Genomic DNA, 22,625 nt, shown 5'->3' on the forward strand with positions numbered 1-22,625 from the left:
TTTCTCCTTTTGCAAGGAACCTAAGGCAGGTTACAAGGTCCTACTCCCCTCTCAATTTTATCCTCACAACCCTGTGAGGGAAGTTGGCGAGAGCGTCTGTGACTGGCCCAAAGTCACACAATATGCTTCAAAGTCGAGTGGAAATTACAACCTGGATCTCCTGAATCCCAGTCCAACACTCTAACCACTACACCACACTGTCACTTCTTAAAAAAAAATAGTTTCCACCACTCCCATTTTGATTCTTTGGTCATGATCCCAAAATAGACCAGCAACAATTGTCACCGAACTTGGCTTGCTTATGAATTTGGGACTCTATAAGCACCATCATTGTTCATTTAAAACATTTGCATCATGCTTGTGTGTATTACATAGACTACAATGTATGTTGTGTCTGGTAAAGGGCCATTGGAAAATTCTTGTGTTGCCACATGGCGGATGAAGCAGATGTGTTTTTCGACTCTTGGTTCTGTAAATGCTTCAGTGTAAAGAATCAAATCGTTTGTGTATGAAGTACAAGGATGATTCTTTAAAAAAAGATTTATTTTGTCTGGGTTTATGTACAATAGTTACAGAATACTGTACAAAAAAGGGATAGTTGTCATTTCTCTGTATTGTTGTGCATAAACAGCTCAGAAAGGTTTCACATTCAATTAGACCGCCCCCTGCATTTAGATATCAAAACATTCAGTGTACTTGCAAAATACAGAAGCAGTGAACCAGTTTTACAGGTTTCTCCAGCCTAATATTTGATAAAATGCTGTTAGCTGGCTAGAGTTTTTCATTAAAAGAAAAGATTAACCAGCCGTATTGCACCTGTCCCAAATAAAAAGTATCATACTCAACCTCCACAGATTGTGGTACATGATGTACACAAGTTTCAGTTCTTTATTTCCCTCATGTGGGTGGATTCCCTTCTCCAAATCTAAATTATTGAGCACTTAAAACATTGGCCTTCAACTGATGCACTGGAACCCATAGTTGGGTTAGGCCCTGGCCAAAATGTAGGTCACACTGGTGGTCCTAACTACCATTTTCTTTTCGGCTTACATACCCTTAATAAGAGAGGGAGACAAAGAGATAACAAGAACAAAGAGTGTGTGAAGAAAGAAGTGGTTAAAAAAATTGATTCCACATTGCAGGGTGTAGTTAGCAGTGCAACCTGGGTCTAAAATGTTTAGTAGAAACATCTTTACATACTTAATACAATCTTTGGCTCTTTCAGATGTTGGCCATTAGAGGCCCTCCTGTTGTGGCCTACAACTCCTATTGGCTAGGCTAAGGCTGATGAGAGTTGTAGGCCCTAACTTCTGGAGGTGTTCCTACAGCCACTTTGTAAACTGATCCTTTGTATTGTTCTGCTAAGCTGTGAGAATTTTTTCTCTCTCATTTCCCCAGCTTTTCTAATTAGGCCAGGCCTAAACGTTATGCTCACCTCATGCTGTTCAGTGTGCTCGTGTGAAGTCTTTGCGGTGCGTAGCACTGATTCCTGCTCGCCACCTCAAGTTCACAACAGCTTGCGTGATATCCGGAGCATGCGGACAAGTGAAATGTTTTCATTAGGTTAACGTGGAATGTGGCTTGGGAAAGGAAGTCTGGCCAGGATACAAACTGCAGAGGAACTGAGCAGCTGGAGAAAATCTAACCCTTTTCCTCCTGTCTAGGGTTGTCAAAGCACTAGCACAAAATGAGGGAAATAATTTTCTTTTGCAGAGTGTCCATGTTAGTCAAGGGCCCACACTCTGGACAAAGAGAGGCAAAATATCCATTTCAATATGACCTACGCCCGATGACACATTTCCACAATTCAGTGGACAAACACAACACAAAATATCACTTTGTTATTATGGGGAGAAAATGTATTATTTGCCTTTTTATTGCTTGGGAGACAACGGTGTACTTCTTGCATTTTTCTGCCTCAGGTGTCAAAAAACACTTCATTGGCCTTGACTTGGTAGGGGAGGGTCGGTCCCATTTGCTGCTCCACCCCAGGCAGCGAAATGAATTGGGTTGGCCCAAGTTGCCATGCATCACACAAGCCTTGCCTCGAATGGTGGTGACATGACACCTTGTTTCTTATGACAGCGCCTAACAGCATGGTATGTGTAACGTTCAGACCTGGCCTTGGGTGAAGTGTGTTCAGATTTTCCCCTCCACGTGATAGGCTGAAACAGCTGACTGGCTTACAAAGTGGGTATAGGCACACCTTGTTAAAAGTTACCACTTTGCTATTAACCGTTTTAATGTTAACACTAGGTGTGATTATTCAGACATCAATCAAGGAGATGTACACCCAGGTAAGTGTACATACGATGGCAGCCTAAACCTTTGCTGGTAAGCTCCGGTTGACAATCTAGTTAACATCTTTGGATTCAAATGAATGCTTGATGTCACAGTGGGACCAGATCAACATACATTCTAGTGTTTCTGATCGACAAGGCTATGGAATGGGTTGAAAGTTTGCCAGGACCTCTGCTCAGTTTGTTTTCCAAACAGCACGGTAATCAAATACATAAAATAATACAAATGTAGAGCCATGAAGTACTAGATCTCTAAACCACACTTCAGTTGAACCCATCTAAATTGACTTGCATCTTTTAGTCTCTTCCCATTCTAGAGAGGTATTCATTTGCTACTGTGCTGATGCATCCTAATCTTGGGAAAACGGTAAATTGAGTCTCTAACCCCCACCCTCAATTTCTCTTCAAATATTCTATTAATTTATTTATTACATTTATATTCTGCCTTTTTTCCTCCAAGGAACCCAAGGTGGTACATAATCCTCTTCTCCATGTTATCCTCACAACAACCCTGTGAGGTAGGTTGGGCTGTGAGTCTGTGACAGGCCCAAAGTCACCCAGTGGGTTTCCATGGTAGAGTGGGGACTAGAACCTGTATCTCCTGACTCCAGGTTTCTGTATAGGAAGCATTACACTAACCTGCAACTTGCAAACAGCAGCAACTCATGATGTAAGCTTCGCTGGAGAAACACGGAAGGAGTCTCCTGCATTCTAAAAACCATTTTAAAATGCCACACAATACTTTAAAAAAAATTATAGAGGCAAATGCAAACAGCAGGAACCTAAGCTCTCCTGTGTTCAAATGCACAAGTAGGGGCCAGATGTTTCCCAAGCACTGCAAAAGAAAAAGTAAAAAAAGCAGGGAAAACATCTGCATAGCTGAGAAACAGAGCGAGACAAAAAAGCAGGATGCTCTTATACGCTGCATTGAACTGTTCACAGTAAGTAGAGGAAGGACAGGGGGCTACTAATGCACCACCCTCCACAGTAAGACGTTTACAGAATGGCTTGCAGCAAGAAGAGTCATCTCTGTTTGAAGCGGCATGAGGATTGCATGGCCTCCAGATGTTGGACTCCGACTCCTATCAGCCCCAGTCAGCCTGGCCCATGGTGAGGGATGACGGAAGCTCCCCAATGGTGTCATGGTACATTTGGAAGTGCAGGCACTGATAGTGACTGACCTCATAGCCAAAACTGCAGGCAGGTCTGTTGATCCACATTGAGGAACTAGTTCTGGCCTTTCTCATCTCCACCAAGAGGCAGGTCTTTTGTAAAGCTAATGGGCCTTAATTGCCCAACTCCAGGCCAAGCCACCTCCTAAAACACTTTGCATCATAACAGGGGAAAATCCATCTCCCCACTCATCCCTGCTGCCAGGATTTCCGCTAATTTCAGGGAGAACAGGGAGGTCTTGGGGGTGGCAGAGATGCCACAGCCAACTGCTTCAACACTTTGCATTACAAAAAGGAGCAACATCTTGTTCCCTGGGGGGAAATTCATTTCCTCCCCAGCAACAGTAAGGATTGCAGCTAAAACTCAGACCAAGGGGGAATAATCCATCCCCCTGCCCAGCCCTAATGCAGAGGGCCACAGACTCTCCTGGTTTAAAGTGACGAAAAAGTGTAGGGCTTCACCACCACTCCTGCATTCTGCAGGATGAACAACTTCAATGGAAGAACACCAGTCATCTCCTGGCATCATCAAGGTCTCCCTCAACACTGTAGCTCTGTTTAGACCTTCAAGGTGTGGAGGAAGGAGGCAGCAGGAGGTTGATGCAACCCGCACCCTTAGCCCTGGCCTCTCAACACCCACGTGGTTAGTGTCACATCTGCCAAAGGTGCCTACTTGCAGCAGCTGTACATGCACATGTGCTGAAGACCCCTGTCCTGCACACACACACACACACGCCCTCTTCTCTATACATCAATGCATGGAGAAAGACTGAAAAGAGCTCATATTGAACCTCAGTGGAGGTAGGTTGGTAAAGTGGGGTCTTTATGACATGGTAGCAACCATGCACTAAACACTGGTGTTTATTTGGAAATGGACTGAGATGTATTTTTAAAAAGAGCATGTTTTTTTTAAAAAAAAACAAAAAAGTGAGTCCTTTTATTTCCCGGGTTTCTAGAATGGATACCTTAATAAGGCAATAAGCTGCTTTTAGAAGAGGGGGGTGAAGTCCTTGGTAACATTAAAAGGATGTTTTACACAGACGGAAATTTACAGTTTCAGTATCTCAATTTTCTGTTTTTTTTTCCTTTTTTTTTCTTTAGAGGGAGATGACATCTCAAATGCATAACAGGTACTTTCGATCGGCTGCTAGGAATCTAAAAGCTTGAGGGTTGCTGGATTGCTGGTCCAGCCTCACATCCGCTTAAATCACCTCTGATCTGGTTCTCTTCTGACCTCATATACATAAGGAAGACTGTAACAGTGGCAAAAGTAGCAGCGTTCACGGGAAAGGCCCGAAGAAGCGTGGAGGTCAGGCCCCTGGTGAATACCCTCATGCCTTCATTGTGGTAGCTCTTTCGGACACAATCCACAATGCCCTGGTACCGTGTGACTCCGCCAACTCCGTCAGCTTGAAGGCGGGACTTGATCACGTCCACAGGGTACGTCGATAGCCAGGAGACAATTCCGGACATGCCTCCCGCCAAGAGCAGTTTGGGGATAATGTAGCTGTCCTCCGCCTCACACCCTAGGTACCTGGTTAGGCAGTCGTAGGTCAGAAAGTAGAAGCCAAAGCTGGGTGTCTCTCTCATGAACGTGGAAAGCATGCCCCTGTTGATCCCCTTCACACCTTCCTTCCGGTAGATCTTCACCAAGCAGTCCAGAGAGTTTTTGTAGTTCTTCGACTTCAGCTTGTATTCCCCCGTTCCTTGCAGCTGCATCCGTGTCTTCGCTAGTTCCATGGGGCAGCAGATGACACACTGAATAGCACCAGCCGCCGAACCGGCAAGGAACTGGTTGAGCGGCGTGTCCCTTCCCAGGGCACGAATAGTGTTCCCTTGAACGCCAAACACAAGGGCGTTGATGAAGGTAAGTCCCATCATAGGTGACCCAATGCCTTTATAAAGTCCAAAGGTCTAAAGGGGGTGGGGAGGGAACAGACCAAAAAAGGGCATTTTAAGAAACTTCTTCCACAGCCTGCAATTATAATTATAATTTATTACATTTCTATACCACCCCATAGCTGAAGCATTCTGGGCAGTTTGCAAAAGATAATGTCCCTTCAATCTTCTCTTTCAATAAATCTTCTCTTTCAATAAAAGTTTTCTAGCAAGAATTCTGGAACCACTGCCCTTTTGTGTTGCATTCCTGTCTCTTCGCATGTGAGAACTCTGGGGACGGGGGGTTGTTAGACTCTATAAATCAGGGTTGGGAAACTTGTGGCTTGCTGACGTCAACTCCCATCAGCCCCAGTGTGCATGGCCAGTGGTCAGGGTGATGAGAGTCATAGTACACATGTTTCCCCATCCCAGGTACAAAGAAATACTGGCCTTAGCTAGACCGAAGGTTTATCCCGGGATCGTCCCGGGGTCATCTCTGTTCATGTAAATGACACACAGAGGATCCCGGGAGCAGGCAGGGAGGATCCCAGGATAAACCTTAGGTCTAGCTAAGGCCACTATTTCCCAAATTTGGCATCTACTAGCCATTAGTGACATGAGCTTCATTTTTGTGAACTGCCCAGAGAGCTTCAGCTATTGGGTGGTACAGAAATGTAAATAAATAAATAAAATGAGCTGCCATAATATAAGCAAGGGAGGCAAACTGTCACCACTTCCATGTCCTCCAACTGAGACCGTCCTCTCCATCACAGAGCCTGTTAGACCAAACTGCCCCACAAGCAGAAGCAGTGAACAAGGTAAACCGTCAGTGCTCCTGCAGCTGAGACTGTGCTCCCACCCTTTCTTAGCTATTTAAGAACCTGAATTTTTCTTTTAAAAAAAATGATATGGGAGTGGAGATGTTCTAGGAGTTTCATTTATTTTATTTTTATTCTAGCTCCATAACTGCAGTTTCAGAACTGGGAGACTGACATGAAGAGTAGAAGAAGTGCTTGGCCAAGTCCAGTCGACCACCTGTGTGCTTGCCCCTTGCCCCTCGTGGCTCATTACATCAAATAAGGAGGGGATCGCCGGCTGGGTCCAGGAGGTTGTAAATGCATCCTTGAGAGAGGGAGTGGTGCCGGCCTCGTTAAAAGAGGCGGTAATTAGACCACTCCTGAAGAAGCCTAATCTGGACCCGGAGGATGTTAACAACTACAGGCCGGTGGCTAATATCCCTTTCCTGGGCAAGGTGCTTGAGCGGGTGGTTGCAGGACAACTCCAGGCACTCTTGAATGAAACGGATTATCTAGATCCATTTCAATCGGGTTTCAGGCCTGGTTTTGGAACGGAAACTGCCTTGGTCGCCCTGTGGGATGACCTCTGTCGGGAGAGAGACAGGGGGAGTGCGACCCTGTTGGTTCTCCTGGACCTCTCAGCGGCCTTCGATACCATCGACCATGGTATCCTTCTGGATAGGTTGTCTGAGCTGGGAGTTGGAGGTACTGCGTTGCAGTGGTTCCGCTCCTACTTGGATGGCCAATTCCAGAAGGTGGTGCTGGGGGATTATTGCTCTGTGCCGTGGCTCCTAAGCCATGGGGTTCCACAGGGCTCTATTTTATCCCCTATGCTGTTTAACATATACATGAAGCCGCTGGGGGAGGTTATCCGGAGATGTGGACTGAGGTGTCATCAATATGCGGATGATACCCAGCTCTACCTTTCCTTTTCATCAAACCCAGGTGAGGCAGTGACTGTTCTGAACCAGTGCCTGGGCACGGTAATGGACTGGATGAGGGCTAACAAACTGAGACTCAATCCAGACAAGACGGAGGTACTGTTAGCGGGTGGTTCATCTGTCTGGCAAGGTGATGTTTGCCCTGTCCTGGACAGGGTTGCACTCTCCCTAAAGGATCGGGTCCGTAGTTTGGAGGTGCTCTTGGATCCAGAATTGTCACTTGAGGCACAGGTGAACTCCGTGGCAAAGAGCACCTTTTATCAGCTTAGGTTGATATACCAACTACGCCCTTATCTGGACAGAGATAGCCTAGCTACAGTTATCCATGCTCTGATAACCTCTCGCTTGGATTACTGCAATGCATTATACGTGGGGCTGCCTTTGAAAACGGTCTGGAAGCTTTAGCTGGTACAAAATAGGGCAGCCCGTTTACTAACAGGGACTGGCCGACGAGATCACATTACGTCAGTCCTTTTCCAGCTTCATTGGCTGCCAGTCCAGGTCCGGGCCCAATTCAAAGTGCTGGTATTGACATTTAAAGCCCTAAACGGTTTGGGGCCAGGTTATCTGAAGGAACGCCTCCTCCCATATGTACCTACCCGGACCTTAAGATCATCTACAGGGGCCCTTCTCCGTGAGCCCCTGCCAAAGGAAGTGAGGCAGGTGGCTACTAGGAGGAGGGCCTTCTCCGCTGTGGCACCCCGGTTGTGGAATGAGCTCCCCAGAGAGGTCCGCCTGGCGCCTACACTGTACTGCTTTTGTCGCCAGCTGAAGACCTTTTTATTCACTCAGTATTTTAACACTTAATTTTAACTTAAATTTAAATTTTACTGTTTTAACTCTGTATTTTAATCTTATAATCAACTTTGCTGTGTGGTTTTATCCTGGTTGCGCTTTTTATACTGTATTTCGTAATTGTGTTTTTAACCTGTTGGATGTTTTTTGTGGTTTTAATTTTTGTGAACCGCCCAGAGAGCTTCAGCTATTGGGCGGTATAAAAATGTAATAAATAAATAAATAAATAAATAAATAAAGAACAAGGTTTGCTTTGCGAGTAGAGGGCTGGTGGTAGTAGGGCAAATAGTAGCAACAAGGAAGTTGCAGATTGAGTGGAAATAAATTATTATTTTGGTATTTGTCCTCCTCTGCTTCCTCAAGCCCTTCAAACTTAATACTCAAGAGGGCGAGCCCCTTCAGGGACAAGTGATGAAGCTGCAGTTAACCTGCCCTGAACCCGGTTGGATCCAGCTTTAGCCATATGCACGTGGTCCGGCAGAAGTAGACTCAACCCCCTCTCCTCCCACAGCAACCCTTCCATCCCTCAGAGAACACTGCCCAGGGGTTGAGGGACCCACCTGAATGGGGGAAGTTGTGGTGTGGGGGAAACAGGGGGGGGGGTCTCTGGAAATCAGTTGGAGGCACCTTCTTTCAGGCACCTGAAAGATTCCTTCTCTCCTTTACACAAAGTGAAATGCTGACAGTACACACGTGCATTCAACAGGTTACCCACCGATTCTTGCTTTATGATAGACTGAAAACAGTGCAAGGTTCCACGGTAAAGCGGCTTCTCCACATTTTGAACTTGAAGGCGTACCTATAAAATGTAGCAAGAATTTATTGACATGGCAAAAAAGAAAGAAAAAAGCATCAAATAAATCAACAGGCAGTATGACAGTTCCTCTGTCTGGGTACACATAATGTAGCTATGTGTACAAACAGTCATGGTACCACAGTGCCACAGAAGGCAATTCAAGAGACTGGGAATCACTCAATTTTATGCTGAGGTTTGCATGAAATGAGAGAGGTCAGTAGGGCTCTAAATTAAGTGAGACAAACCCTTTCCTTGGGATCTATTCCCCTTATTTCAACAACTGTTATGAAAACTATCTGCAGTCTAATTAGCACATCTAATTATTCTATACCAAGATATATGACCTGCAAAGACCTATCATAAGGACATGAATGGCCAAATTTAGAATATGCTAGTTCAAAGTTATAAACAACCATTTACTTAGCTGTCTATGGTGAGCGAGAATGCTCGCTAGGCAATCAGACATAGAGTTATTGTTTTCCTTTTAAGCCATAACCGCTTAAAACTGGCTTTTATAAACTCATTTAATATCAAGAATAAAGTTAGATCTACACTACTGCTTTAAAGCGGTATCGAAGTGCACTAATAACCGTTGGGACAAAATCCACATTCCATATATTGCTTTCATGGTGTTATATCCTACTTTTTATTCCACATTTGTAATGATTTGACACAAGGTGTAGATCTGGCCTAAATATTCTTAAATCCATGTACTCCATCAGTTTGCATGGTCAGTAAATCCTGTTTTGGGGAGCTATTTGAAGCCTACAAATTTTTAAACCTGTATAACCATTTAACAAATATCTGTCAGTATCTCAAAAAATAAATAAATAACCATCTAGTTGTGGTTTGAAAACTTACAAGAGCATCTGTAGGGTAACACTTTGTTATATTTTTGCCCCAATATAATTTCTATATGAAATTCCCATTAAGTTATGCCAGTTCCCTCCTTTTCCTCTTACCTATATTGCCAAAGTGAACAGCAATGAAACCCTGGCAATTAAAAATACTAAAAAGTTGAATTCAAACAAACTGATAGTGAACCCACAAACCAACCAAGTGGGAATACCTAAAATGCATTAATACAGACATGACAATAGTTATGTGGGGAAATAAATAAAAGGATCCCAATTTAAGAAGTGGCTGAAAATAGAATTCACAACACAAGAATATTTGTTCCACAACATATGTATATAAACTTTAAAGCACAAAGGGGATAAAAATATGCACACTAGAGAACAAATTGCAAAAGTTAGTTTTTTTTTAAAAAAAATGCTTATATTCAAAAGCAACCTTTACCCCCCCCCACTCCCTCCAATTCAGAACACATGAAATAGTTTTAAAACTAAAATAAAGTTTTTCTTTAAAAAAAAGAGGAAGGGAATACACTATATAGGGTTTCCTGATAGTCTTTTGTTTATAAAAGTTGGAACTAATCATACATGTTGGAATAAATTAAGACCGAGAGAAACAGAATGTTCACCTGGTCTATACTTACTAGGTAACTCTCCCGTGATGAGGCTTATCTGTCATCTACAACAAAGTAACACTTTTGCTGTTAATGAAGACAGCCCCTAGCTCAGAAAGTAAAGGCAGTTAAGCAACAAAGCAATTGTACACATTACATCAACAAATTGGGGGGGAATAAAAGAGGAGTTGCCACTGGAAGATCTGGTTTAGAATCAGTTCAGCATCTTTTCAGGTTTTACCTGGCCCACCAGTCTCCCGAGCACCAGCCCTGGCCTAGTCTGTACAACTCCTGAAGAGTTTCAGAAAGGAAAATCAAACTTTTCTTGGAATCTCAAGAATGTGTCCTTATTTCAAAAATTAGATTAGCCTTCAGGAAATTTGCTTAAAAAGAAGGCTTACTTAATAGCGTTTAGCCATTCAGCCATCCAGGAAAATCTACAGGGCTTGCAGGAATGAATTATAATGTTAAATGCAGCAACGGAAGACGGAGATCTACGTAAAGTGCCCTTTTACAAAACCAGGTTATTTACCAGCAGATTAAAATAAATTAGGATCATGCTCCAATCCCATGCAGTGTTCTTTGGGAGCAAGTCCCTCAGTGAGACTGCCTTCCAAATAAACATGTATAAGATTGGGTTGCAAGACTCTCTTAAAACAGATTTCTCCTTCTCAGTATTAGTAATACTCTTGTGCCTTCAACAACATAAGCTAAACATTTAAGACAATTTAATTATATGGGTATTATAAAAGAAATTAAATAATGCCACAATCCTGAATACATTTGCTTTGCAAGTATGTTCAATCGAACTCTCTTTCAAGTAAATGCATTTCTTGGTCCCAGGGTGTAGCCTGAGGGCACATGATTAAGCACCTTAATGAAACTAAGCAGGTTTGAATTTGGTCAAAGCCAGGATGGGAGACCAACTGGGAATCCCACATACACTGCCTTGAAGCTCCATGATGGGAGGATAGAAATGTACTAAAATAAATAAAATTAAATAACTACACTTTCCTCCTGTCAGTAAAACACAATTCCACTAAGTTGGAAAAAGAAGGAAAGAAATCTGTGACAGTTTAGCTCTCATTCTGCAAATATGTCCAAAGGACTGTAGGATTCGGAGTTTTTTCTACATACTCATTTTGATACGAGACAATATGTGAAAGAATTCAATGGAATTTGACTGAAATGGTTTCACAGCAAAGGAAGCACAATGGCATTAAATGACTGAAAATACAGCTACAAGACAACACACTTCATATTTTATCCATAAGGCTTGTACCTTTTTTTAAAAAAGTACTGCATCCTTTGAGGTTATTGATTATTACTGGCACATCTCCTCTGCAAGAAGAGGCTTAAAGCTGTGTTCCAACCCACAGAGAAGATGAAATAATTGGATTTAAGCCCATTCATACTCTCAGGCACATAGCCTGATCCTGTACATGTATACTCAGAAGTGAGGCCCACAGAGTTAAATGAGGCTTAACCCAAAGTCAGCATACTGTATATATGACTGCAATCCAGGTCAGCTTAGATCCATGTATTTCAGCTCTCTGTATACTAGTCCATAAGACAGTAAATCCTGTTTTGTGATGCTATTTTGTTTTGGGGCAGGAACGGATTTTAACTAATTTAGTCATCTTGCACCAAAATCTTCCCTACAGCTATCTACTGCTGCCATTAAAGGCCTAACGTACACCAACTGGGATATTATATTATGAAAGCAGTCTGAAAGTGGTATATAAAAGGCAGGAGCCACACCTCTGCTTTATAGCAGTATTGAAGTGCACTGACAACTGTTGGGGCCCATTGATACATACCATATACCACTTTCATACAGCTTTTATAGGGCTATATTCTGTGTGGCTCCTGCTTTTTATATACCACTTTTATAGTGCAATATCCTGCTTGGTATAGATTAGGACAAAGAATCCGAACAACATATATCAGTGTCTCAAACAAGAAAAAAGAAGAAGTTGTCATTTGAAAACTCACAACATCCTTCCTTGGGTGGGAAGAAGCACATTAATCAGCAAGACTGTTTCATCATGCAGCAAACAGTCATCTGGGCAATATAATTAACAAATAATTAATGATTTCCTAAAGCAAATGGGTGGAGGAATGCACCAGTAGGAATAAAGCAAGATTAGGCAAAGTACATTTTTTGTTTGTTTGTTTAATGTAAATGCTAAGGAAATACCTGTAGGAATTGTTATTAAATGCTGTTGGATTACTGGATAAAAAGTGTGGTTGAAGACCCAATCCTCAGAACATTTTTAAGCGTATCAATGAAGGAGACTATGTGATCGGGAACTTTGGCTTTTTTTTTCTGTTGAGAATTTGGTTGAAGTCTGAGCTGTTTCAATAGCTCAGTCTGACTGTAAATCTAATTCAAAGTCTCTACGAGGATCTTTATTTTAAAGGGTGTGAAATATCTAGATTTCCCCCCTTTTATTCATAAGGACTAATGCCATCTTCAGCCTAAATGTTTATCGTAAGTAAGCCTGTGAAAAGTCAACCCACCTTAACAGTATCAAATGGATGTCCTACCAACACACCGGCAGCACCTGAAATAAAAGCAGAAGGCAGTATAAGATATTGTGCCCCTGGGGCTGCCTTTTAATGTACAAAAACAACAATAAGTGAGGACATGGCAGTGCCATTTCAATAGCAAGCAAAATTAGTGTGACCCTATGAAAAGGAGGACCGGGCTCCTGTATCTTTAACAGTTGCATAGAAAAGGGAATTTCAGCAGGTGTCATTTGTCTGCATGCAGCACCTGGTGAAATCCCCTCTTCATCACAACAGCTAAAGCTGCAGGAGCCCTGCCCTCTTTTGTATCTCGTCAGCTTTAACTGTTGTGATGAGGAGGGAATTTCACCAGGTGCTGCAGGCATACAAGAGACACCTGCTGAAATTCCCTTTTAAATACAACGTTAAAGCTACAAGAGCTCTGTCCTCCTTTCCATATGGTCAACCTAAGCAAAGTAGAACTAAAAGTGGATCTAGAGGGCCTTTATTTAAGTTCTAGTGAATGACCCTGGCTTTGCACACATCGGACAATTGCCATCCAAACTGCTTCCCCCACCACCATTTAAATTATTTCCTGTGCTGCAAATCTGTTGCACAGTGCAGCAGGGGCTTTGTACCCACCCCACAAACTCTACTGCACGTCCTGGCTTGTAGGTTGGGTACAATTCCCACCCCCACTGCACAGCATTCAGACATAAGAAGAGCCCTGCTGGATCAGACCAAGGGCCCATCTAGTCCAGCACTCTGTTCACACAGTGGCCAACCAACTGTCCACCAGGAACCCACAAGCAGGACACGGGTGAAACAGCACCTTCTTGCCCATGTTCCCCAGAGGCAGTAGCCTCTGATACTGGACACAACATGCCAATCTGCACTGCAGCATGGGGAATAATCCACATGGCAATCACATGCACAGGGGCATTGGGAGGGGAGCAATCGTGATGGTTGCTGTGATTGTCTGAACACTGTAATTGTAATAGCCCTTAAGTTTGATACAGCAGGCTTCAAGCACTCCATTCCCCTGAGGGACAGCTGCCCCACAACACGCGGCAGGGGAGGCATACAACTCTATCCCTTGGCCTGCTAATCTCCTCTACCTTCAAACTGTATCGACTGCAAAGCAATGCACTGGTTAGGAAAGTTTGACGCAAGTGACTGGAAATGTTACTACAGGCTCCAACCACAGGGATGTATTTCAATTAATTAAAACTAATTAATGCATTTTAAAAACAAAACAATCCAAGGTGCACACCCCTAAGTTCCCCTTAATATTCATGAGCAGTTTTAGGCAACTAGGTTTCACAGACTTGGAGCTATGGCTCTGATGAACAGATAGGAGATCTTCTTTTATTATGATGATAGGAGGGTCATCCTAGAGTAGTCTTAATAGAACCAAATAATCTCCAAGTGATGTGAATGACTAGAAATAAAACTGAAATATTCATGGGAAAACATTTTTGTTTTTTTCCAGGGATTTTTTTTTTTTTGGTGGTGGTGGTGGAATTGGAAAAAACAGCGTTTTCTCATTTCCGTCCCCAGGACTTCACACCTCTACTTTTTGGTATCACAGATCATCCTGGAATCTAGAAAACCCTTGTACATTTTCCCAGAACAATGCTGTGATCAGTGATGTGGGACAGACAATTTTTCCATTGTTAAACTTTTCTATGGACATGTTTCGATTTTGTAAGTTCTCTACTAACAACAAACGGATGTCAAATGCAAATACAATATTAGGTAAGTTTGGCAGTTTCAAAATTGTAGATGAGTGGTTGTCAGCATATAATGCACAGTTCTTTGGGTTGCTAAAATTGGTAAGTGTGTTAACAACTTTCAGTACCTTTTTTAAAAAATGTAAACAATGTAAGAAAAGTATTGTCTTTCTATTTTTATAAGTATTCTAATAAACATTTCTACATAATATAACAATCAAATCACATTAAAGGTGCAATCCTATGCATATTTAAACAGAAAAAGTCCTTCAACGCCCAATGAATCCAGCCAGTTGTAGAACTTTTTTCTGTCTAAACATGCATAGGATTGCAGTCTAAGTGTGCTTTAATGTTTCCACTCAAATATTTCAGGCGAAATAGTTATAGTACAAAAAAATTAACATGGGACATTATTCTTAAAAGCGTTTTTGTTTACCAAATACAAGTAAAATAAACGTGTCAAATTAGATCACCCCTAGGGCAACCTTCACCGCCAGACGTGTTGGACTTCAACTCCCACCATCCCCAGCAAGCATGGGCAATAGTCAGGGTTGCTGTGAGTTGAAGTCCAAAACATCTGGAGAGCACCAACCAGGATGGGCTTCTCTAAGGCATCAGAAAATTTGCCGGTGCAAATTACCCTAATTTGAATGGGAAGCTTTGCCAGAATTTTTTTCCAGTTCAAAATTTTGCAGAAAACTCATATCACCAGCTTTGGAATCAAGCAGAGTCTACAACAAGAGCCTGTACGTACTGCCTTAAGCTCTTCACCATTCTGGGTGTTAAGGAGCTAAATGTTGGCCCCCACATATTGTCAACCAAAGCTCACAATCCATGTACCATCCGCTAATAGGTTAGGGTCAAAACAGCAATCATCTATTTTCATCACTGTCCAAACGACCTTCTCAGAAGAAGCTTTCTATCACACCAAGCTGATATTCTCCACCAGAGCAGGTTAGATACCTGGGGTAGATTGCTAGACATGGGTCAAGTTGGAGCAGCATTCCCCAATTTGGGATTAGATCCAACTGTGTCATTCCACAAGCGGAAAGGCAACTGCTCACAGAATGGATTCCCATCCATGCATTCCCTAAAACTGCTCTGGGGTGGGACTGCAGTGAGGAGGAGAGGCTGGGGAAGCCCCATTGGATGACCTGATCTCTGCATGCACAGCAATTGGATCCAACCCACTGTCTCATACAGTTACAATATTACGGACTACAAGCATTTTTGGATACAGAGTTTCACTTTATAACGGTACTGAAAACATTAAATTCTTCAATAGCACATTATTGCAACTCAATTGTGGGGGAAATTTGCCACAATTAATCAATAACTATATCCTTGTAAACGCTAGCATCACAAGTCCATAATCACTTTTAGAAAGATTAATAACTTCTGATTCTTAGCCTTCATTCTTTTCTTCATGGAATATAAACTCTCGATTGTTGCAGATTCTCTTACATAAAAAAATCTTCATGCTACACATTTTGAGTTGGTAAAATCTTCTCTTTAAAAGCATTTCACTCATTCCAACAGAGAAAATATTTAGTAGGATGTTCCCCCAAGTTCCTGTTGGAAAACCTGAAAAAGTCCTCCGGAAAAATCACAAGAAAACTTAGTGGTCTTCTGAATTTTCCATTTTCCACATTTTTTTTGGTTCTTTTCTGAGTCTTCACATCTCTAGCCACATCATGGACCAGGGAATTACTAGGATTCCTACAAGTCATAGTGGAACACATAGAAGTCTCTGGGAAGGGGGAAGCAAGTGGTAAAGGCCACATTCCCTGCAGGCCATACGATGCCTCCACCTGCATTCAGGTGAGAGGAACTCCCCTCCCCTCCAAATGTCAATTTCTCTCATGATGCACCGGCATCCAGGTTTCCAAGGCAAGTCAGATGGTACACCCAGCCTGGAAGACAACGGTTAACCCCTGCGTCACATGAGTCATTTCAACACAGGCTAAAGAGGAAGACAAACCCTTCTAGCCAGGATTAGTGTTCCGGTTAGATTATGGTAAGCAACTAGGATATCAGCATGTGGTTGTCAAGGGAAGTGATGCAAGAACTTGTGTTTTTGGTTTTTAAACATGCATTTCATGGCTTCAGCTACACACTTCAATTTTGATTTTCAAACAACATCTGCCCCTAGTCTTCAGAAATAGAGTAGCGTTAAAATTCTAAACTGCTTGTAAATCCTGGTTTCTTGACTTTCTTCCTTTAAGGACACAGTTATGTGCAGCTGTGTTAATCTTATTAAAAACTGGCAGGGTTTTTGAACAACACATAAGTAGCTTAAATGCCACAGATGAAGATCTGAAGTACAAAGTGTTCTATATAACCCTGAACTATGCCTGCTAAGGCAGGCACAGAGAAGTTAGCAAGGGAAGAAAGAGATAGGTGAAGCCCATCAGCTACTTATTGGTCACTTTATCTGATGACTACATCTGAGGTTGAGGACAGCATTGTTTGATGAAAGAGATTCTCCACCCCACCCCCATCTCAAACACGCTCTTGGGACTTCAGAAAAGTAAAGCCAGAGCTATGAGGAAGTTAAATTAAACCATAACATTGCACTCTAATTTCAGATGAGCTGTTCCAAGAATAATGAACTCATCATTCTGCTTTCATAACCAATAGCAAGCCAATCTGAAACTGTAGGTTTCTGGGTTGGGGGGCAGCGGAGGGAGGCTTGCTTTCATCACCCAACTGTGCAGATACAAAGGACGTTGGTAATTAGGAGAGGCTCAGCTCTCCTATAAGAAGGCAAAGATCCATTCATATTTTTAGTCTGACACACCAGCCCCTGTGGCTATCTGCATGGGCATTCCAGGAAATGAATGCCCATCTCTCCCTTCATACAAAAGGGGAAGAGTGAAATGGGGAAGAAGAAAGAGTTCTGGGCGACCTGGAACAGAGGGTGCTGTTGCACTCATGTCCTGCTTGTTGGCCACTGGGTGAACAACAGAAGGCCAGACTAGTTAGACGCTTGGTGTGATCCAGCAAAGCTCCTCTTATGTTTATAACGGAAAACAAAGGAAGGGGTCATGCCGGAATTCACTCACGCCTACTGTCCCAGCCTAGGGCTGACTGTGGGAAATGCACTTTGCACATGTTCAGAGATACACCCAACAACGATTTCCACAGTTGAGCCATAGCAATGGAGAAAGGTTTAGGCTGCAAGGAACCTTCAATAAACTCAATGGGACTTGCTATTTCTGAGCCGACATACGTAAGGCTAGGCTGTTAAGACCTGACCCACGTTAAAGCCCTGGCGGACAGAGGAACGTATAAACTTAGGCGAAGCCTAAAGGGGTCGGGAAGGAGGTCAAGAAGGAAAGGTTCGCTTCCTTCTTGCCCGGATTTTTTACGCGCCACGAATGAAGAAGAGGTAGCAACTCCTCGAAGAATTTCTGGGAGAAAAACAGCGAGAAGTCCGATTCCTGAGCTAATTCTGCCCCTCCGACGCCGCTTCGTTGAAGGTGTCGGGCAGGGACAATGGCCCCCCTCGGGGACCGGGAAGATCGCGCTGATGACGCGCCGCCAGTGTGAAAATCCCGAACTAGCCACGAGCGTGAAGGGGAACAAGGAGAAGGGGGTTAGGGAGGGATTTAAGACTACCTACAACCCTCTCCTGGCGTCAGGGCTCTCGGTTCGACTTTCTCTCTCCCCCCCCCCCCCCCCGTTTCCATGCTTGCAATCCGTCCCCGCCCTCCTTCAGGCGGGCGGGCAGCGCATCCCCGCTGCAGTGCGCCAAGCCACGCACGCACTCTCCAAAGGCACAAGGCGGCGGAGCTGCCGCCGCTGCTGCCCTCCCCCCTCCGCCGGCTTCTTCCTAAAGACAGACCGCGCGCCCTGCTAAGCCCCGCAGCGCTCGCCAGCCCCGCTTCTCCCGCCGGCTCTCACCTCCTACGCAGCCTGCGAGGAAATCCAGCGCCATGTTCGCGGTCTCCAAACGCGCGCCTCGCAATCCAAAGGCTCCCCCCTCGTCCAGGCGCGCCTCGTCCCGGTCCTCTGCTTTGGGAATGGCCCTTTCGGCTCGCCGGCGGGGGTGGGTAGGTGGGGGGCGGGCGGCGGACTCCCCGTGGGGCTCGAGAAAGGGGGGATCGGGGCGGGGGGAGAAACCGGCTGCTTTCAGCGCTCGGTCGGCGCGGGTCTGTCCGTCCTTTCTTTCGCCGCCGCGCTCCTGCACGCACCCAGCCGAGCCAACCCAGGGGCGCCTTCCCGAGCCGGCGCGATCGCTGCTTGCTGCTCGCCCGTCGCCAGCGCCGACCTCGTCGTTTCTATTTCTGACGCCCGCGAGAGGAGGGGGGCGACCGAGCCTTATGGGGAAACGGCGGCCTCCAATGGCAGCTCGCTTGCAAGACAACACCCTTCCAGGCCGGCCTGCCGCCCGCGACGCTCATTGGCTGCCCGGCTGGGGAGGCGGCTGGCCGGCAGGCGGGTGAGCGGGCGGGCGGGGGCGCCTGCTGGAGAAGCCAGGCGCCGGGAGAGAGCCGCGTCGGGCAAGGGGAAAGGGGCCGCGTCGAAGCTCCGCCTTGCGAGCGCGCGAGAGCACAAGCGTCCGCTTTGTGTGCTTGGCGGTGCCTCTGGCGGCCGAGCGGGCCGGGGCGCCGACGGCGAGGGAAGCGCTCGGCTCGGCCCCCGGAGGATGGAGGGCAGAATGGGTGGCGCTGACGCAGGCCCCTGGAGCGGCCTTCCCCAACCGGGCGCCCTCCAAATCTTGTAGAACATGGGTCTATGTAAACATGCGTCAGGTGTAAAATAGAAGTGGGAAAGGGACATGAGAAAAACTGCGGCTGATGGGTCTCCCTGTACATCTGGAGGGCGTCCGGTTGGGAAGCTGCCCCCTTGCAGCATCGACGGGGTTGCTCCTCTGCAGACCCTCCCGCTCAGCCAGCGGAGAAGGCCTCAAGTTGAGTTCCCTTTCCTCGGATCGGCTCCTGTTGCAATGAGCGAAGCTGATCTGGGCCGCCAGACTGAAGGGCCGAAGAAGAACGAACGGCCTGGATCCGGCGGCTAGCTAAAGCTGCGATCCTGCGCACGCTTGTTTGAGAAGAAGCTCCATTGATGTCGGTGGGATTTACTGCCCAGTGGGCGTCCATGCGTAGGACTGCGTTTACAAGTAAGGCGCCGCCGTTCCCATGTCTCCCAACGAGAGCGAGCGGACAAGCAGGACGCAACCAAGACGTTCCCATGTTGGTTCCCAGAAATGTGTGCCAGAGACACGTGATATTTCGGGGGGCTCCCATCGATTAGAGAGAGACCCACCAGCCGAACTTTTCCCCATGTCCCTTTCACACACATAGTTGTCTATTTACATCTCTATGCATGTTTAGACAGGAAATGCTGGGAGTTGTAGGACTCACACCCACCCAGCCACCCACACCCCCCATCTAAACATGCATAGGATTGTGCCTTAAAGGCAGCAGGGAGATTGGCGGGCAGAGGGGGAGGTTTGTCCTTTCCTCCCAGAAGTGACACACACACACCGGAAAATGTTCCCATGCTGTAATTAGAGTTTTTAAAAATCTCCACTGGAACCATAAAAAAGCGTTTTATGACCTTGTTAGTTTTACCAAGTCCAAGCATTCCAAAATCGTTTGTCATCTTCCACCTCACGTCTTTAAAAACAAACAAAAGAGCGTCACTAAAAGGAATGCCTCTGAAATGTGTGTTTATTGGGCTTTCTTACTTTGAACTGATGGAATGTTTTAAGCCTCTGGGCCAGAAACTTCCAACAACAACAAAAATCGTTTGATTAAGGTATCTAATCTTTAGCATCTCCTAGGCTGATTATTATTATTATTATTAACAACAACAACAACAACAACAACATTACCATAATAGATATGAGGAAGATGCTGAAAAAGATAACTTTTTAAAAAAAATTAAAACTTTTGCAAATATTTTAGCATTTCCCAAATCTTCCAGTAGTGCTTATAATAACCTGTGATTCTGCAGAACTTTTGGCTGCAAGGGAGGCTGAACACCTCTCCCAACATGAACCTTCCTGTTCAACATCTAAGGTCCTCCTCCAGGTGCCTACTCCGAGGGAAGCTTGGAGGATGGCAGCAAGAGAGAGGGCCTCCTCAGTGGTGCCCCCCAAATTATGGAACAATCTGTCCGACGCCGAGGCCCGCCTGGTGCCAACATTGCTATCTTTTCAGTGCCAGGTCAAGGCTTTTCTCTTCTCCCAGGCATTTAACAGCATATGTTGAATTTAAAGTTGTTTTTAAATGTATATTGTCTTTGTATGTTGTCTATTTTTATGCTTCTGTGGTTTTAAATTTTGTATATCAATTTTTAATATTTAATGTTTTAATCTTTGTAAACCGTCCAGGAAGCTTTGGCTATGGAGCAGTATAGAAATGTAATAAATCATCATCATCATCTAAATAAATAAGAGGAAGGGGAAGAGAATAAAGAAAAGGGAATCCTTATTTCTAAGTACTTTTCTTCTGACTGTGCACTTGCTTCTTGACAGAGAATTGGTCCACATTATCCATTAACTTTGTGACCCTAAATCACCCCCACGTATTTGATGTCAGATCCTGAAGTTAGAAATGATGAAATGTTAGTCGGAACTTGTGACCTAAGCTAAAAAAAGTTGATGCCAAGTTTGTCCCTCCCTTCTTTACTTCCACAACCCCATATCTACAACTTCCTGAACTTTTGGGCCAATGCATGCTTGAATTCCATCTGAAGACAAAGAAAGCATACATAGACTTTGGCATGCCCTCCTAGGAACTTAGAATTGTATCCTAATATTATACTGACTGTTTTTATTGGTTTTGGTTGGATTGTTTTCAGTGACACCTCCCCCGCCCCACCCAGGAAAATGTCCCCACGCTGTTATCGGGCTTTTAAAAAGCTTCCACTGGCACCATTAAAAAAATGATTGATCTCAATAGGAGAGAGAAGTACGTGTTGAACCCTGTCCCATTCCAATCAATGAGACCTAAATGTGCTTGCCTGCTGTTATTCAATCTGTCTCATCAGCTGAGGACAAGAAACTGCAGTTATCCACTTAACATATGAGTCTCTAACTAAGCCTTCTCCAACTTGGTGCCATCCAATTGCATTTGACTGCAACTCCCATCATGCCCAGCCAATGCTGGCTGGGAATGATGGGTGTTGCAGTCCAACACATCTTTGTGGGAGGGGGCACCAGGTTACAGGAGGCTGGTCAGGAGACTCATCCATTATGTATACAATTGCTGTTACGTGTCCTTAGGTCAATATTTAATGTTTCCATATATGAAATGTTGAAAAACACAGATTTCACCTGTTTTGGATTATTTTTCCACTTGTTTCCCACGCTGCGTAAAGTTATACAAGGGAATTTAGTATAATCACTTAATTATTTTTTTGGTCTTTAGGAAAGTCTCATGCTCCTGATGGCATTAGTGCAACTCTGTCGCCTTATGGTCCTTTGTCACACTCTCTTCCCTACATGCCCATCGTCTGGTGGGAGTATCCTGCCACCTGCATGCCAAGCCAGGTGATTCCACCCCCTTAACCACCCACCCTGAGGCATGCCAAGTTCAAACCCTGCCAGTTCAGCACAGACACTTTAATGCTGCAATTTGCAAACAAAACAGTGACACAGCATCAAGGCTTTCGTTTGAACTCTCTCCTGTCAAGGCAGCTGGGTTACGATAAGTCGGACAGAATGTGAGGTCTGTTCCAAAGCAAATGACCGAGATTCCCAGATGAGATGAATAGAGTAAAATAGAGGCTGGGCCGTGCTTTTGCAGCTTCTTTATGTTTTCTCCTTGAACTCAGAGTCTGACACCTCATCCTTTTGTATACTTATGTCCTTAGGTGAGAAAGAGCTCAACCAACCTCAAAAACAAAAGGCTGTCATTTCCATCTAAAAAGGAAAGCAAAGATATCTGCGCTGCTCCATGAGAAAAAACTCCAAAATCCACAATTGGGCAATACCTTTATTAGGGACAACTGAAATGTCAGAGTGGTGCAGTGGTACTAGGGCTGAAAGGGATGTAACACAGGCCCTTTTTAGTAGCAAGGGTGCTGATGTCATCTGCCACCCCCCTCAGAATTCCCTGTTCCCACCAGGTTTAATTGCAAACCTCACAATAGCTGGCAAGTGGGTTGGGGTAGGTGAATGAATTTTCCTGGGAATAATATATTGTTCCCTATTGTAAAGCAAAGTATTTGGGGCTTGACCTGGTCTTGAATGGGCAATAAAGACCCCCTATGCCTTACAA

General features: G+C 44.6%; 1 protein-coding gene across 3 annotated transcripts; it reads right to left on the reverse strand.

Annotated features, from left to right (window-relative positions):
- Nucleotides 1–528: 528 nt before the first annotated feature.
- Nucleotides 529–18,648, reverse strand: SLC25A29 (solute carrier family 25 member 29). Of its 3 annotated transcripts, XM_063118054.1 has the most exons (5): nt 18,298–18,316; nt 12,671–12,714; nt 10,178–10,212; nt 8,599–8,682; nt 529–5,386 (listed from the first exon to the last, which is right to left on the reverse strand). In XM_063118054.1, exon 5 carries the CDS (start codon nt 5,351–5,353, stop codon nt 4,628–4,630), a length of 726 nt encoding a protein of 241 aa, XP_062974124.1. In that variant the 5' UTR covers nt 5,354–5,386; nt 8,599–8,682; nt 10,178–10,212; nt 12,671–12,714; nt 18,298–18,316; the 3' UTR covers nt 529–4,627. The 3 variants fall into 3 exon arrangements, with proteins under 3 accessions (XP_062974124.1, XP_062974123.1, XP_062974125.1); XM_063118053.1 differs by lacking the exon at nt 10,178–10,212 and having other exon boundaries at nt 18,298–18,648; XM_063118055.1 differs by having other exon boundaries at nt 10,178–12,714; nt 18,298–18,352.
- Nucleotides 18,649–22,625: the final 3,977 nt, after the last annotated feature.

Source organism: Elgaria multicarinata, chromosome 2 (assembly GCF_023053635.1).
Source record: "Elgaria multicarinata webbii isolate HBS135686 ecotype San Diego chromosome 2, rElgMul1.1.pri, whole genome shotgun sequence".
NCBI classification, from domain to species: Eukaryota; Metazoa; Chordata; class Lepidosauria; order Squamata; family Anguidae; genus Elgaria; species Elgaria multicarinata.

Excerpts from the sequence above, each read along its gene's own strand:
- SLC25A29 (XM_063118053.1), bottom strand. The coding sequence starts at position 18,331 with ATGGCGCTGGATTTCCTCGCAGGCTGCGTAGGAG. Across the intron at positions 8,683-12,670 it reads ATCCATTTGATACTGTTAAG|GTACGCCTTCAAGTTCAAAA; the intron begins GTGGGTTGACTT and ends TACATTTTATAG. Across the intron at positions 5,387-8,598 it reads CTATCATAAAGCAAGAATCG|ACCTTTGGACTTTATAAAGG; the intron begins GTGGGTAACCTG and ends CACCCCCTTTAG.